Source organism: Sorghum bicolor, chromosome 5 (assembly GCF_000003195.3).
Source record: "Sorghum bicolor cultivar BTx623 chromosome 5, Sorghum_bicolor_NCBIv3, whole genome shotgun sequence".
NCBI lineage: Eukaryota > Viridiplantae > Streptophyta > Magnoliopsida > Poales > Poaceae > Sorghum > Sorghum bicolor.
In genome coordinates, this window is record NC_012874.2 from 9,232,776 (window position 1) to 9,251,501 (window position 18,726).

The 18,726-nt window shown below is 44.8% G+C and overlaps 1 protein-coding gene across 1 annotated transcript; it reads left to right on the plus strand.

The window, feature by feature from the left end:
* Window positions 273-2,855, plus strand: LOC8076752 (probable kinase CHARK). Its single transcript, XM_021461128.1, has 2 exons — window positions 273-1,809; window positions 1,923-2,855. The coding sequence occupies exons 1-2, from the start codon at window positions 392-394 to the stop codon at window positions 2,626-2,628; spliced, it is 2,124 nt and encodes a 707-aa protein (XP_021316803.1). The 5' UTR covers window positions 273-391; the 3' UTR covers window positions 2,629-2,855.

An 18,726-nucleotide genomic window follows, 5' to 3' on the forward strand; every position in this document is an offset into this window, starting at 1 on the left:
TAGTGCTATTCCACACCTTAGCTATACAATACTATTCTACACCAAACTGTATATTGAACCGAATTCAGTATGATACAATACTCGTGTTTTAGTATTTGTTCAGTATTTTATGGTTTTGGGTGTAGTAATGGGTGATACGCGGTTCAGTAGTACTCAGTATTTTTTCTAGTCAGTTTTAACTTGCGGTGTAGAATAGCGATATATATATATATATATATATAGAGAGAGAGAGAGAGAGAGAGAGACACACACAATATGAAGACTGCTTGGTCATCAAAACAAATGCAACATCACACGCTATATTATCCCTCTAGTCTCCCCAATCCCTGTCACTTGAGATTATGCCTGCCATCCCCTTCCTCATACTCCCTAGTGCTAGAAACCTACAGCTATGCCACAAATCGTCCACGGAGAGAGTGCCAATGGCGGAGCCAACCCTCCTGGACCACAAGCCTGCCCACCTCTTCGACCATGGCTTCCTTCTTGTCGCCATGACCTGCAGCTGGCCAACGACAACAGCAACGTCAACGCCGCTGTTCCTGTGGACCACTGTTGCTCCGGTGATGGCTCTTCCGCCGCCGCCTTGTCCTCCTCCCATCGTAACGCTGCTGCTGCTGCTGCAGTATTTCTCATATTTTTGACCTGTGGTTTTTTCACGGGTTGTTTTGGAGGCATGCGTGGGACCGACAACACAAATTTCAACACTCATATCGAACCGATCCTACTATATCTGTTTCTCTACTATTCAGGGGTCCTGGTGTCGCATCACTTGCTTGTGAGTAAAGAACGACCACACCACTGCAAAATCTCGGCTATGGCGTGCTTTGTTGTGGATCAGGTGTGCGACATCTTTGATGTGGAGCAGGTGTATGGTTTGCTCGTCCTGCGATCATGGTTGAAGTTTATTGCAGATGTCAAGGAGCTTGTGACCTCTGTGTATTCCATCTTGACAAGGAAATCGGTGATGGTTAGACTTCTTGTGATGCTGTTTTCTGCTCTTGTTTTTGGTGCTTTAGATCTGGGGCTCAATAATTGGTCAGGCATGAGAAGAGCGAGGGACAGCGCAATTTTACACAATTATTATGATGAGTCTCATGGTAGGACGTTACTTGCATTTAATCATGACAAGGATAGCACAGTTAGAGTTGATCTCAGAATGACAACGCCGGTGAATGCTGATGGCTCTGGACAGGATCAGAAAGCACTTGCACATTGGATCTCAGATCATAACAGAGATCGGTCAGGCAAATATTATGTCACAGACAAGCAAAAAAGACCACAGAAGCCTCATCTGTCAGAACACAAGACAATCAAAACTGGCGTGGTTTGGTGGATTGTCATAGCTTCAGCTATCTTTATTGTGGTGGTGGTCTGCTTTGTTGCTGCTCTGCTTTGGTACAAGTGTAGGAACAGAGGGCAACAAAATCAACCCCAAGTTCAACTTCAACTCTGCAGAGTAAAAGGACCTAGGCCATTCGAATACAACGAGCTGGCGGCTGCTACCAACAATTTCTCCGACGAGAACAAGCTTGGGCAAGGAGGGTTTGGCCCTGTGTACAGGGGCTTCTTGACGGACCCGGACCGCCATGTGGCTGTCAAGGTGCTGTCTGCAGACTCTTCTTGGCAAGGGCACAAGGAGTTTGAGGCAGAAGTCAAAGTCCTGACCCAGCTGAGGCACAGGAACATCGTGGAACTCGTCGGCTGGTGTGACAGTAATGAAGGCCTCCTGCTCGTCTACGAACTGATGGCTCAAGGCAGCCTTGACAAGCATCTTCACAATCCTGTTAGAGTTTTATCATGGCAACAGAGGTACCCACCCAAATTGGCATAAGCAGTCTTCTATCTAACATCTTGTCCAGTAGTTCCATTCCATTAAATAACAATACCAGCAATCTAAGACAACTTCTTTCATCCGTTTCTAGGTACAAGATTATTCTTGATTTGGGCTCTGCTCTGCTCTACCTCCACCGGTGCTGCGACAAATGCATTGTCCACGGCGACATCAAGCCTGAAAATGTGATGCTTGACGCCTCATACAACGCTAAGCTCGGTGACTTCGGGACAGCAAGGCTCATCGAGCACGGAGCAGAGCCCCGAGCCACGGAAATCGTTGCTGGGACCCGTGGGTACATCGACCCAGAGTTCGTCAACAACCACCTTCGTTGCCCCGAGGCAGACATCTACAGCTTCGGCGTTGCCCTGCTCGAGATCGCTTCTGGCAAGCGGCCGGCGTCGAGATCGAGACAGCCAGATGAGGCCTCTGCACTGCTAGTCTGCAGGCTCCGTGACCTGTACGATCAGCGCATGGTTCTTGATGCAGCAGATGCCAAAATGAACGGCGAGTTCGACCAGCAGCAGATGGAGCGTGTGCTTGTTACGGGTCTCTGGTGTGCGCATCAGGACCCAAGCCAGCGACCGTCCATTGAGCAAGCTATGGATGTTCTGCGCTCTGCAGATGCAATGTTGCCGGTGCTTCCAGCGACGCACGATCCGCAGCACATTCGCATCTTGGAGGAACATGCTTATGGCGATCTCACAGGTGAGGGTACTGCCGTGGATGCCGTCGTCCCTGCAAGTACCTGCTATCTTACTTCCAAGGATTCAGCGTATCTGCTTGCTGAGGAATGAGGGCTCTGTTGATCAAAAGTTACTATACAAGTATACAGTAGTACCATCTTAGATTCCATTAAGCTTTTACCTTTTTAAACCGGTAATCGAGCTCCACCAACCCCATGGCATGCACGATCTGTGTTGTAGCAGAATCTTTTTATGCAAAAAAATGTTTCTGTCGTTAATGTTCTGCCAGCATATATATATGCCCTGTCTATGAGTTGCTTTATACCAGTAGTGATAGGCGATGTCCTATGTATTATTAAGAAAACATTAAGATTGTTGATACTTAAAGTAAGACATGGTTATAGATGGCCAAACGGGCCGATTTAAACAGGCCGGCACGAGCACGGTACGAGAAAGCACGGTCCGAAAACGGCCCGGCCCGGCCTGCCTCGTGCCCGTGCTGGCACGGCACGCCCCCGTGCCCGTGCCCGTGCTGGAAGCCGCACACGACAGCACGGCACGGGCACGGCCCGCTCCAGCGGCCGGCACGGCCTCGGCCCGCTCCATCAGCCCACTCCAGTCACGAGAGCCGTTGGATCCCTTCCCCAAGCGATCTCCTCCGTCCATTTCTTCCTGTTACGCGGCCGTGTCGTTCTCGTGCTCGTGCTCGTGCTGGCGTGCTGCCGTGCCTAGCGGCACGGCACGGCACGCTCCAGATCTAGTCGTGTCGTGCTCGTGCTGGGAGGCTGGCACGGTAGCACGTCAGGCACGGCACGGCAGGCACGCGTGCCAAATCGTGCCCGTGCCGAACCGTGCCCGTGCCGCGACGTGCCGTTCCGTGCTCGTGCCGTGTGGCCCGTTTGGCCATCTATAGACATGGTTTCTAATTTATTTTGTTATTGGGACCTCATCATCTTGGTTATTTGGATCGGTATCATTACAATTTTCTAAGTTCTGAAAACTACCATTACTATTCACCTATTTTGAACTCTAACATTGCAATTCTATGGCTCTCTGAAATATGCCACTTCATACACATTAGATAGTGTCAGGCCCATCTATAGTCAATTGTACTATTATATTGCCCAAAATGCCCCCTCTACATTTCTGACTTATGGGCCTCAAAGGTGACCTTCCTCCTTCCTTCCCTGGCCTCAGGTCACCGCTCGACATAGTGCTGTGTATGATGCGCCGGGGCTGGCCTCGCACCCATACAACGTGGGGTAGCCTCATGGACGGGCTTGCTCGACCTCACAGTGGCGGCCAGCTTCACACCGGTTGTAGCTTTGTGTGGCCGCGTGAACGATGAGACTGCGTCGACACTAGCCAGCCTTGCACTTGGGAGCTTCCACCACCACCGCCATGTTTGGAGACGACCATGCCGATGGCCACACGGTCCTTCTTTGATTCTGACCCCTCCTACTCATCTTCTGTTGGAGCACAACGCACTCTAGAGCTCGGATCGCACCGGCGGAACAATGGTAATCACGACGAGTCTAACCTAGTAGATGCAACAAACAAGAAGATATGGCACTGCCAACCATCGCAGCCTTTTCTGGTCTTTGTTCCTTGTTATTTATATACAAGTCTTGCGATCTCAATAACCACAATATCCTCCCGCGCCATACCGCACAAAGACGCGATACCGTTTCGATCGGTCCACGCTACGTGCGCCCGGCTCGACATGTCGCGGTGACCAACAGACACCGGGCTAGATCATGATCATGCACGTCAATGATCACGCCCATCCCCTACTCGACTATTACAAACTCCGACTCGAACAAGATTACATTTATTCGTGCATCTCTTTAGCTAACAAATCACCCCTAAACTTGATGCACATCGATGCCACCCAATGCACTCCTGAACTCCATGAACTTCACTCGTCCCAACGACTTGGTGAAGATGTAAGCGACCTGATCTCCTATCCCAACATGTTGAACCTCCACCTTGCCCTCCTCGATGCATTGACGAAGAAAATGACACTTAGTATCAATATCCTTGCTTCGGTCATGATATACCGGATTCCTGCTTAGTGCTATCACAGACATGTTATCCATGTGCAGTTTTACTGTCGTCTCCCTCGTTCCCAGCATATCTGCAATCAGCCGACTTAGCCATATGCCTTGACAAGCTGCCCCCACTGCCGCCACATACTCCACTTCACACGAAGACAAAAGCAACGATCCTTTGCTTTTGTGATGCCCAGGTAACAAGACTGCTACCGAGGGAATAGCCAACTCCCGAAGTGCTCTTCCTATCCTCAATGTCACCAGCAAAATCACTGTCACTGTACCCAAGTAGAATTAGTTTCAGCTCAGCTTCTTTCTCATACTTGCAGCCATACCCCATGGTACCTTTAAGATACCTGTGTTTTACAGCGGCCCAATGTTCTTTGCCCAGTGCATCCATATATCTGCTCACAACACCAACCGAGAATGCCAGATCAGGTCGAGTGTTAACAATATACCTTAGGCTGCCGATTAAGCTCCTATATCCCGTAGGATCCATTGCTTCTCCATTCTTTACCTTGCTTAGTTTTAGTCGACATTCCATTGGGGTATCACACGAGTTGCAGATCCTCATTCCAGCCACTTCTAATATCTTTGTCGCATAGGAACTCTGACACAGAGTGATGCCATTTGCATCCAGCTTAACCTCTATGCCTAGATAGTAGCTTAAAAGCCCCAAATCACTCATGCTAAACTTCTTCTTCATCTCATGTCTTTCACATCTGGTCCAGAGATGATCAAGTCATCGACATAAACAACCACAAGTAGAAAAAAGTTCCCACTGTTTCTTCTGTAAACAACATGATCCAACTTGCTCCTGACAAAACCAAGACCCACAAGTTCACAGTCAAGTTTTGCATTCCACGCCTGAGGCGCCTGCTTCAAACCATAGAGTGCCTTTTTCAGTTTGAGTACCTTGTCTCCATTGCCGACAACAAAACCTGGAGACTGTTGCACATAGACACTTTCAGAGAGATCACCATTCAAAAAAGCTGATTTTACATCCATATGATGGACCTCCCGTCCACCTTGAGCTGCGAGTGCTAACATAACTCTTACAGTTTCAATTCTGGCCACCGGAGCAAAAACTTCATCAAAGTCTACTCCATACCGTTGAGCATACCCTTTTGCAACTAGGCGTGCTTTGTACTTGACCACGTTACCTTCAAGATCCTTTTTGACCTTGAAAACCCATTTCAGGCCAATTGCCTTGTGTTTGGGTGGCAACACACTGGCATCCCAGGTTCGGTTCGCCTCTATTGCCTCCATTTCTGCCTGCATGGCTTGCTTCTAGCACTCCTCCATCATTGCCTCTTGAACTGATCTTGGTTCCTCAGCCACAACAAGACAAAGTCCACTGTACTCAAAATCCTGAACATCTTCAGTATCATCCAGCAGATCAACGATGGTCCTATACCGGAGTGGAGCACCTTCTGAATCCATGGACTCTCCACTGGGTGGCATGGCGCACTGCATCAATGGTGTACCCAGATTGGAAATAGGAGTCCCAGGTGGTGTATTTGCACCCCCTACTGATGGAATTGTCGCAACAGGCAAAACTGGCTCGAAACCGCGCACTGCAGCATCGTCAGGTCCCATTGCTGGACCGTGAACAGTATCGTCAATATCATCCCACTGAAAATGAAAAGTTTTAGTTTTATCTGCTGCCTCTTTCACCTAGCTGTCTTGCTTCCCTTCCCAATTCCATGGTTTCTCCTCATCAAAGATCACATCATGAGTCACCATGACCTTGTTCTTCACTGGATCATAGATACGATAACCTTTTGTCCCCGGCTCATAGCCATGTCTTCCTTCCCTTCCCAATTCCATGGTTTCTCCTCATCAAAGATCACATCATGAGTCACCATGACCTTGTCCTTTGTTGACGGTCCTTAAGTATCAAATTTAATTATCAAATAAATAAAGAAAAGGATCCAAATGAAATCAAGATTTAGACTTAGGGTTTTATCTGACAGAATTCCACGAGTTTTGGTGTTTGTCTATTTCTGCAGGGGGTTATCAGGAAATATGGAAGAAAGGCCCACATGTCAGGATTACGTAAAGATATTAACGTGCCGTGCAATTATCTTACATCTAGAAGACTCCAGAAGCCACGAGACCGAAGCGGAGGCGAAACGGGGCCTGACCCTGGGCGGCCGCCCAGTTGGTCAGGGCGCCCGCCCTGCCCCTGAGTCCAATCAGGACTCTGCTTTGCAGGAGATCTCCACCGACCTAAAGGATGAATCTAAACCATACAATCTATGTCGGTTTGATCCAAGGGCCCATATTCACTTGAAGGGACTATAAAACCAGACCCCCTGGCCCCTGGAGGAGAGAGCCTCTCAACCCTAATTCATTGTTCCATCAAGGGAGAAGAAGCCTCTGATCAAGATTAGAGCCACCACATCAATTAGATATCTATATTAGCATAGCTACATAGGATTAGAACTAGAAGGAGTCAATCTTCGATTGCTTTCCGGATCTGTCAAGAGGATTCTTGATAATTCTCTAATTGTGCTTCTAATTTCTTTCTAATTATCTTTGTTCTTCAATATTATGAATATGACTTTGTTCTACTTCAATATATTGCTTATGACTTTGCTCTACTTGCTTATATTCAAGATTATATTGTTCTTAGTTTATCATAGTTCTGTACTTGGCTTAGTTAGATTCGATCTATATACATGCTTAGGATCGTATAGCGTTTATCCATCGGATCCACGGGTAAATGATAGATATTGTGTAGGCGTGGTGCTTATACCGTATTTATCTGCGATTGTACCCAATATGCCAGATCGTGGGGTGGTTCGTGATAGTGACAGCTTCATTGATTCTTATATAGTCCCCCTCTCGTGTATTGGGCTGGCAGAGCAACATTATTACTGGGGAGTGATTGCTATGTTTCTCATATTCCTTGCTAATATCACTATGCATGGGCGTAGTCTTGTCTCGCAATGATTGCTAAGTATGCTTGCACTAACTATGATAATGCTAGACTATATAGTTAAGAATAACTTAGGGAATATTCTTGTAGTTCGTTCTAATACCATGCTAATGACTTTCTAGAGTATCTAATTGAGGTGCTTATCATAGTTGTTATGTGGCTAGATCAGATTAGTTATCCTTGTCACTATTATTATTTCATATATCTTTTATGTGACACTTATCCCTGTATGATGAGTTAGATATAATGTTCTCAATTATACATGCAATGATAGATGCTCAATCTCATATTCTATTCTGTAATCAATATTGATGATTGCTAATCCCTTCCCAGTGGTAAAAATATAAATAACGATACCTGGAATACTTCCCGGTTAAAATGCTGCATCGGTATTAATCTGTGCGCTTGCAGATCCCATTCATTATTTATTTAGAAGAGCAATTGCATATTTCAATACCGCGTCTCTCATGTCATGCTGGGGATGACAACTTGGCTTAAGTGGTGTGAGGGATAGGTTTGGCATTTTTGGCACCGTTACTAGATTTAGAGAACTTAGTCTACTTTTGGTAATGATGTTAAGAATACCCAACAAGCATTTTTGGCGTCGTTGCCAGGGAAGGTTGATTACTAATCAAGAATGGAATAAAAGATTTCAAGTTATCATTCGCATCACTAATATGATTGAGCTTATCTATTCTCTCATACAGTTTTACCCCGATATTTTTCTATTTTATCTTATGCAGGGGAATGTATGAATAGAAGACATCTTCCAGGGAATTTTGTTGACAATCCCGAAGCATTATTCAAGAAGACAAGAGCCAAGCTAAAGAAATCATCAACACTTCACGAAGAAGTTTCATCCAATCCAGAAGATCACCGGAACTTGTCTTCAGAGTTCGAAGCCATGGCGAACAAATCAATCCGCGAGTTCTCAGCTCCCACTACGGACAACATCCGCACTGGACCTGCTGCAGAGATCGATGGCAATTTTGAGCTCAAGCCTGGACTTATCAACATGGTGCAATCCAACCAGTTCTGTGGGAAGGCACACGAAGATGCTAGTGCTCATTTACAACACTTCCTGGAGATTTGCAACACATTCACCATAGCAGGAGTTTCCAAAGACGCTATACTACTTCGCCTCTTCCCATTCTCACTGTTAGGAAGAGCGAAGCAGTGGTTCTACGCTACAAAGGAGAAGAATACTACGTGGGCACTCTGCTCAACAAACTTCCTGGCAAAATTCTTTCCCATGGGCAAGACCAATGCTCTCCGTGGGAAGATTACAAGTTTTCAGCAACAAAATGATGAATCTGTTCCAGAAGCATGGGAGCGCTTTCAAGACTACATCCTAGAATGTCCCCATCATGGAATGGAGAGTTGGCTATTGATGCAGATATTCTATCATGGGCTCGGCAACAGTGCCCGAGAAACCATGGATGCTGCAGCTGGAGGAGCATTCTTATCACTTACTATACCACAAGCCACAACTCTTGTGGAGAAGATGGCGTCCAACCAAAGCTGGAATGAAGAGAGGACCCAGACACACAAGAGAGGTGGAGGCATGCATCAGCTGAAGGAGGTAGACATGCTGTCTGCAAAGCTAGACCTGCTCATGAAGAAGCTCGATGATAGAGCTGGAGACAAGAAAGAAGTTATGCACATCTACGACTCTCACATGACTTGTGAGGAGTGTGGAGACACTGGACACTCAGGCAACCACTGCCCTGAGATGCTTGAGGATGTGAACTACATCAACAACAACAACAACTACTACTACAATCGTCCTCAACAAAATCAAGGTTGGAATCAACAGAATCCTAACTACTCAGGTAATTATCAAGGTAACAATTCTTACAACAACAATAATAATTTTCCACCTTTGAGAGAGTTAGTGTCTAATCATGGAAAGCTAATGGATAATCTATCTAAGAAATTGGCATCTAATGATAAAATGCTAGAAAATATAAATAATAGAATGGATAATTTTTCTACTGCCATCAAGAATCAAATTAGCTTTAATAAAATGATTGAATCTCAGTTAAATCAAATAGCTGCTGCTGTTCCTACTACTAACCCCGGTATACCATCACAACCGGAAGGATTAGAATCTGCAAATCTTGTAGACATGTTTGATGCAGGTAATTGGAGTAACCCCGTCACTGAATTTTCTACTGACCGTCTGCCGGTCAAGAGAGGCGATCCAGGACGCCCCGTCATCCCGATCTCCATCGGCATGGTGGACTTCCCAGAAGCACTCTGCGACTTTGGCTCTAGCGTCAACATTATACCCAGGGTACTCTATGAGAAATTCTTTACATATCCTTTATTAGAAACAACCATGTGTTTGCAGTTTGCAGATCAGACGATAACTTTTCCAAAAGGAATAGTGAGGAATCTTTGTGTCCGAGTTGGTACCTTGTATGCCCCAGCAGACTTCGTAGTGGTAGAGACCGGGAATGATGAGAGAGCACCTATCATCCTAGGGAGGCCATTCTTGAACACCACGGGAGCTATCATCTACGCTAGTGCTGCCAAGATCAGTTTCTACGTCAAAGGGGAGAAGGAGACATTTTTCTTCAAAAACAAGACTACACAAATTCAAGATCAATCCAGACGTAAATTAAGGAAGAGGACCAACAGGAGAAACATGAACAAGCAAGTGTGGACCGAGTCAGCTAAGATGGTCACTGTAGTCCATGGAGGCCAAGATCATCAACTTAAGTCACCGTTTTTGACCAAGAAGGACGACCCAGAAATGCCAAGCATTTACTGCTCCATAAATGGATACAACTTCTACAAGACGATTTGCGACACCGGATCGGGCGTTAACATAATGGCCGCAGTCACCTATCGGCTCTTGTTTGGGACCCTGCCACTAAGACCAACATACATTCAGCTTCAGATGGCAGATCAGACATTTCGAGAAGTTCAAGGAATAGTATCTGATGTCCCAGTCAAAATAGACGATCACTTTGTCTACACAGACTTTCAAGTTGTTGACATGGGAGAAGACGAGTACGATCCACCCATCATCCTTGGAAGACCGTTCCTCAGCACTGTTAAGCAATTATCTACATTGGAACCGGAGAAGTCCATATGCACTTCCCCTCAGAGAAGGTACGCTGTTATTTTACTGATCCTAACTATATTATTGAAGAATCTAAGCAGGTCAGAAAGAGACGCAACCGCAACCAGAGGAGGCAGATCATCAAGGACGGATGGGCAGACTATGAAGGAGAAGTTGTAAGGTCAGAAGACGTTGAGTTTAAACAGAATTATCCAGAGGAGATTGAAGCACCAAGCTAGGTGTGGAAAATGAAGATAACTATACAAGAAGAGGAGGCGCTGCCGGAAGTACCGACTACGCCACCCAACGAACCTCAGGACGATTAAGAAAATGGAGAGTCCCGTTCGGAGGACTTAAAAACACCGAACGCCTTGCCAAGAGGTAAACTTGGTAGTTATCCTTTCCTTTTTAATTATTTCAAATAGTTACTTAGTTAATTAAGTTCGTGCTATATTAAAAAGAAAATGAAAAAAATGTGAAAAACAATAAGCCCCATGTGAGTAGACGAGTGGCATACAACCCATAAGTACATTCACTGTGGTGGCATAAAATTTTTTCTGTTTTATAAAATAAAAATATAAAAACAGGGAGTAATATTTATTAAGGAGTCTCAAGATAATAAAGGCTAGATATTTACGCTAACACTTAATCAGTTCCACAAGCTTTGTTGTCTATTTGAGGTCCACAGAATTTAAGAATCAAGAAGACTAGCAGACGGAGGACATTTTAATGGTTGTCAGAATGCTGCTGACTTTTAAATACACCTTTGCCACCTGCTAGCTACATCAAGAGAAATTACGTCAAAATTCAGCTTGGGGGAGAGCACCCCCATTTATCTCGATAAGTATTTCTATCTATCTTTATACTTATATTATTTTAGAATATTAAAATACACATAAACTATGGAAAACCAAATAAAGATTTTATGCTTATATATATATATATATATGTCTTTTGCTTAGTGTGTTTAATAAATAAATAAAGTGGCTATGCTAATCTGTATCTAAATAAAACTTAAGCATGGATATGATAAATAGTTGCTCTGCCTAATTTGCGAATTTTAAGTTCTCTCTCAAGTTTAGATATAACTGTTATAATTTAAGGCTTGCCCTAGACTTAAACTTGTGGGATGAAAACTTGATCTGAAGTATAAGTTGTTAACGGATATGATATGGAAAGGTTGAGCTGCTGTTTATCTGTTCCTAGAGATGCTAGAATTCTGGAGAATTTTATCTTTGAAAATCTTTAAAATGTTGCATGATGAGTTCCTGTATGATGAGAGTTTAAATTCCTACCACAGCCATATATACATGCTTGCTAGACTTTGAGCCACACATTTATTATTTACTGCTTATGAGCATTGAGTGTGGTCAAGCTGTGTAGACCCTTAGGAGCTTGTCATGTGGTTAAATCAAGATTTCACTTGCACGTTCACTCATATATGCTACTTCTACTCCGGAAGTACCATCCACATATATCCACCCATTCCATCTCCAGAACCAACCAAAAATATTCTACTCCTAATCCGGGAGAGAATAACCAAAAATATTTCTATTTTCCCCTTGTGAAATAAATGCTCAAGTTATCTTGTTACTACCACTTGCTATATTATCTCAAGAGATGAATGCTCTAAAAAAAAAGAGAGATACGAGGAAATAAAAAGGAGCAAGTGCTCGGAACCTCGAAAGAAAAGAAAAAAAGTGAGACGAGAGGTAAAAATGGACAAGTGTCCGACAGTAGAATTAGGGGTACAATATACCCACCTGAGAGGAAAGGAAAAGAAGAGCTTCTCATTCTCATCATAAAGTTTCAAAAGCAAGGAAGGTATGTATCCCCTCAAAGAGCAAAGTAGAATTAGACTTCCATCACCATTGTTTCCACCATTGTTATCGCCATCATTACCATACATCATTCATTCGCTACACATGCACATCTTGATTTGGCTTATTGATTTGTTTCTTTGGATCCATGGTTTGACTATGCAATAAATGTCTTATAAGTATGTTAACTTTATCTCCCACCTATGAACTCCAGATATTAAAGCCTTATTAGAGTAGGGTGAGAGAGAAGGCAATGTCACTATGCCTCATACCACAAATACCACATATCTTGAGAGAAGGCATATACCATCACTGCCTTGGTAAGGATCCAAAAATACCAGAAAAGAGAGATATGAAAGAATCATACAAGGAATCTCTGAGTTTTATTTGAAAATCTACAAAAACTCTAGAGCTATAGCTGATCAAGAATAAGAGACATGACACTTGACTAGACTGTTCTATCTTTTAACCACTCAAGACAGAAGTGACGGTTACAAGTCCCATGGTGAAGGTAAAGTAAGTAAGTTTTAAGTCTTGACAATTTACTCTAACTCAGAGATGAGATCTTATTTAAAAGCATGTGTACCGTCAAATTTTTAAAGATATTACAACTACTTATGATCCATAACTGAGTCTATCCTTGCTCAGGGACGAGCAAGAGGTAAGCTTGGGGGAGTTTGTTGACAGTCCTTAAGTATCAAATTTAATTATCAAATAAATAAAGAAAAGGATCCAAATGAAATCAAGATTTAGACTTAGGGTTTTATCTGACAAAATTCCACGAGTTTTGGTGTTTGTCTATTTCTGCAGGGGGTTATCAGGAAATATGGAAGAAAGGCCCACATGTCGGGATTACGTAAAGATATTAACGTGCCGTGCAATTACCTTACATCTAGAAGACTCCAGAAGCCACGAGACCGAAGCGGAGGCGAAACGGGGCCTGACCCTGGGCGGCCGCCCAGTTGGTCAGGGCGCCCGCCCTGCCCCTGAGTCCAATCAGGACTCTGCTTTGCGGGAGATCTCCACCGACCTAAAGGAGGAATCTAAACCATACAATCTATGTCGGTTTGATCCAAGGGCCCATATTCACTTGAAGGGACTATAAAACCAGACCCCCTGGCCCCTGGAGGAGAGAGCCTCTCAACCCTAATTCATTGTTCCATCAAGGGAGAAGAAGCCTCTGATCAAGATTAGAGCCACCACATCAATTAGATATCTAGATTAGCATAGCTACATAGGATTAGAACTAGAAGGAGTCAATCTTCGATTGGTTTCTGGATCTGTCAAGAGGATTCTTGGTAATTCTCTAATTGTGCTTCTAATTGCTTTCTAATTATCTTTGTTCTTCAATATTATGAATATGACTTTGTTCTACTTCAATATATTGCTTATGACTTTGCTCTACTTGCTTATATTCAAGATTATATTGTTCTTAGTTTATCATAGTTCTGTACTTGGCTTAGTTAGAGTCGATCTATATACATGCTTAGGATCGTATAGCGTTTATCCATCGGATCCATGGGTAAATGATAGATATTGTGTAGGCGTGGTGCTTATACCGTATTTATCTGCGATTGTACCCAATATGCTAGATCGTGGGGTGGTTCGTGATAGTGACAGCTTCATTGATTCTTATATAGTCCCCCTCTCGTGTATTGGGCTGGCAGAGCAACATTATTACAGGGGAGTGATTGCTATGTTTCTCATATTCCTTGCTAATATCACTATGCATGGGCGTAGTCTTGTCTCGCAATGATTGCTAAGTATGCTTGCACTAACTATGATAATGCTAGACTATATAGTTAAGAATAACTTAGGGAATATTCTTGTAGTTCGTTCTAATACCATGCTAATGACTTTCTAGAGTATCTAATTGAGGTGCTTATCATAGTTATTATGTGGCTAGATCAGATTAGTTATCCTTGTCACTATTATTATTTCATATATCTTTTATGTGACACTTATCCCTGTATGATGAGTTAGATATAATGTTCTCAATTATACATGCAATGATAGATGCTCAATCTCATATTCTATTCTGTAATCAATAGTGATGATTGCTAATCCCTTCCCAGTGGTAAAAATATAAATAACGATACCGGGAATACTTCCCGGTTAAAATGCTGCATCGGTATTAATCTGTGCGCTTGTAGATCCCATTCATTATTTATTTAGAAGAGCAATTGCATATTTCAATACCGCGTCTCTCATGTCATGCTGGGGATGACAACTTGGCTTAAGTGGTGTGAGGGATAGGTTTGGCATTTTTGGCACCGTTACTAGATTTAGAGAACTTAGTCTACTTTTGGTAATGATGTTAAGAATACCCAACATCCTTCACTGGATCATAGATACGATAACCTTTTGTCCCCGGCTCATAGCCAAAGAACACACCTGGAATTGATCTGTCAATTAACTTGCTTATCCCCGGGCCGGCCTTCTTCGCATATGCAATACAGCCGAACGTCCTCAAATGCTTGACGTCGGGTTTCCTACCAAACCATGCTTCATAGGTAGCCATTCCTCTCAGACTCTTGGTTGGAGAGCGATTTAGGATATATACTGCTGTTTTCACAGCCTCACCGCAGAACTGGGATAGAACTCCCATACTATTTAGTAAACACCTCTTCATCTCCACTGTTGTCCGATTCCTCCATTCCAAAACCCCATTCTATTGTGGAGTATAGGGCATGGTCGTGTTGTGCTTAATGCCATGCTCATTGCAGAAAACCACAAACCCCCTGGAGTTGAACTCGCCATCGAGGTCCGTCCCTAGCGCCTTTAGGCAACGACTTGACTCCAATTCTATCACCGCCCTGAACTTCTTGAAGCATGCCAGTGCTTCATCTTTTCTTGCCAGCAATTCGAGCCACATATAGCGGCTGTGATCATCAACCACGAGCATGAAGTGATCGGGCCACACAAGTCTGTGTGCACATAGGACTTGCTTCCAGGTGTGATTGTCGTGATCGGGCCACACAAGTCTGTGTGCACCAGCTCGAGTCCTGTGGACACCCACCATGCCGAAGCTTGAGGAAATGGCGCACGATGCTGCTTCCCTGAGGTGCAACCATCGCACACTTGCTCCACCATCTTGATCAATGGCAGTCCCTCTACCATCTCCTTGGCACCGAGATCATGCAGAGCCCTAAAATTCAAGTGACCGTACTGTGCATGACATCACCAGGCCTCCTCCTCCATCTTGGTCAGTAGGCAAACAGGTGATGACAGATTCACTTTCAGCCAGTACAAGCAATTCATCCTTTCTGCTCTGATCACGACACCTCTTTCCACACCAAGTTGTTCCCGGTCGAACACCACCAGAACACCTTTGTCAATCTCGACACGACATCCTGCTTCTTTGAGTTGGCCAAGACTGTTAATGTTGCATTTCAAAGAGGGGATGAAAAATACCTCGATGAGAATGTGATGCTCCTAATTTCTGCCGACCATTGTGACCGCACCAACCCCGCAAATCTCCACGGTCGATCCATCGCCAACATGATAGAGCCATGCACGGACTCGTCTAGGCTTACCAGTGAAGACCGACAGCCTGTCATGTGATTTGTTGCCCCTGTGTCAAGTATCCATGCTCCATCATCATACTTCTTTGGGAACACACGTTCCAAACCTTGGGCCAATGATTCCGGTGTGCGCACAATGTTGCACACCTATGCCACCAAGAGAGCTGGTTTCATCTCCGTGTCAGCAAGGACATGGTGTGCGGCATCTACATGATCCTCTGTTCCAGCCTTCTTGGTCAAGCACTCGTTGCCTAGTGCCCGTAGACACCACACTTTCGGCATCTTCCCTTCCATCGAGGCATGCCCTTCGACGTGAGGGCACCACCGGACTCACACGTGTCATGGCCATGCTTGCCACCACCAGATGAGACACCGCAGCCTCCAGATTGATCTTTTTTGATATATTTTCTGCCTCCTTTCCCGCCACTAGATGATGAGTCATCCACCATGTGGCTCTTGTTCCTGGCCATCCACTCTTCCTCTGTGAGCAGAAGACGACCAGTTTTGTCTGTTACTTGCTCGACCGTGGGCCCGAACCAAGCCTCCACCGCCCTGAGACGACCAAAAAGTTCCTTGATGGATAGGGTCTTTACTTCGCAGAACATCTCGATCGCCACCGCCACCTGATTGTAGCGTGATGGCACAACCCTCAAGAATTTCTTCACCACCCACGCGTCATCAACTCTAGTCTCGCCTAGACTGCGTAATTCTGCCACGAGCTTTGTAATTCTCATGGTGAATTCTTCAATGGTCTCGCCGGTCTTGAAGGATATCGCTTCGAAATCGCTCAACAACTTCTGCGCATCCACCTCCTTGACCTGATCTACTCCGAGATGCATTGTCTTTAGCGATTCCCACGCCTCCTTTGCCAATTTCTTATTCAGCAACATGGCGTGCATGTCCTCAGAAACGCCCTTCAGCATAGCACCCATAGTGAGCCGATCATTCCTTTGAGATTGCATTGAACATGGGCTGACCATGAGTGGTAATTAGTGCGCATTAACATCGGCCATACCAGATTGTATGCGGCCTGATTCCACACGCGCTGCATCACCTCCTTGTCGGCTCCACTTGACTTTGGCGAGTTAGGTGCCATGACTCCGATGACGTTCATGTCTTCTACCTCTTGATTGTGATAGATTCAACAACCCAGCACCTAGCACAGCTCCTCTCTACAACCAAAAATGCCTCCTGCCGGCTTCCTTTGGCTCCGATACCAGTTGTTGGAGCACAACGCACTCTAGAGCTCGGATCGCACCGGCGGAACAATGGTGATCGCGGCGAGTCTAACCTAGCAGATGCAACAAACAAGAAGATATGGCGATGCCAACCATCGCAGGGTCTTTGTTCCTTGTTATTTATTCGTAAGTCTTGTGATCTCAACAACCACAATATCCTCCCGCGCCATACCGCGCAAAGAACGCGACACCGTTTCGATCGGTCCACGCTATGTGCGCCCGGCTCGACATGACGCGGTGACCAACAGACACCGGGCTGGATCGTGGATCGTGATCATGCATGTCAATGATCGTGCCCATCCCCTAAACATTTTCCTCCGCCAACGAGGCCAATCTCACCAGGGGGCTAGCAGGGGCCAAGGCCCCCCTATCGTACAATACTTTTGTATATACTTCTGCTTCAGCCACTAGTATAAGTAGTTATTTTAAAGAAAATAAGTTTTTCAAAGTATTATTTCTATGGCTTTCCTTTATCTTGGCCCCCTCTAATTTGTTTCTCTGGCTCCGCCTCTGAATATCACCACCTCCGGCTCCGCAGCATCAGCATCCGCTGCGTACCATTGTACCTATCTAGCCGCTCTGATGGCTAGGTGCACGTCATCGACTAGGGTCCCAATGCCATACAATGTGGATCAAAGAGGTTGGTTGAGTTGGCCAAATAATGTATTCACACACCTTGACAGCAAAAGGTTGACCAAGCCATTGGGCTTGCATTACCAGATTGAGTACAAACAGGGTCACAACAACAGGTTGGCTAATGCTTCTAGTTGCAGTGCTTTGTCGGCAGTGTCTCCAGTTTGGCTACAATCGGTTGTGGCTTCCTATGACTCGGATCCTTCTATCCGTTTGTTAGCTAAATTGGCTGTTGATGCCGCAGCGGTGTCCAATTTCACCCTCCGCATTGGTATTCTCAGGTACAAGGACGATATATGGGTGGGCGCAGAGACTTTTATCTGCAGGCTCGTTTGCTGCCAGCGATACATGCTAGTCCAGTTGGTGGCCATTCGGGAATTCCAGTGACTCTGCACTGCGCTAAGCGGCTGTCCGTGTGGCGCAGTTTCAAAGCTTCAGTAAAGGAGTTTGTGCCTTCGTGTCCGGTATGTTAGCAGGCAAAGCCTGACCAATTTCATTTGCCCAGGTTGTTTCAGCCGCTGGCCGTTTTCGATCATGCTTCACTACTACAGATTTGGTTCACTGCCGACTGTATCACTGCCGGATTTAAAAAGACCAACAATGATAGTGCTTCCCGGTACATCACTATCGGTTTTTGGCTTCAACCGATAGTAATAGGGTCAACCCATAGTAAAAATCGGGTCTTCACTACTGGTTCATATTTAAGCCACGAACCGACAGTGATATGAGGTTATGACTGTCGGTTTTAGCCAAGAATCAATACTGATGTTATCACTATCAGTTTGTGGCTGGTACCGATAGTGATATGCAAGAAAACTTCGTAACTTTCTCATATGATGTCCAAGGAAATGAACTTTATATCAAATTTGTAGTATTCGATGAGATCTATAAATTTGTAGTTTAAACTTTTTTAATTTGAGATCGTTTAG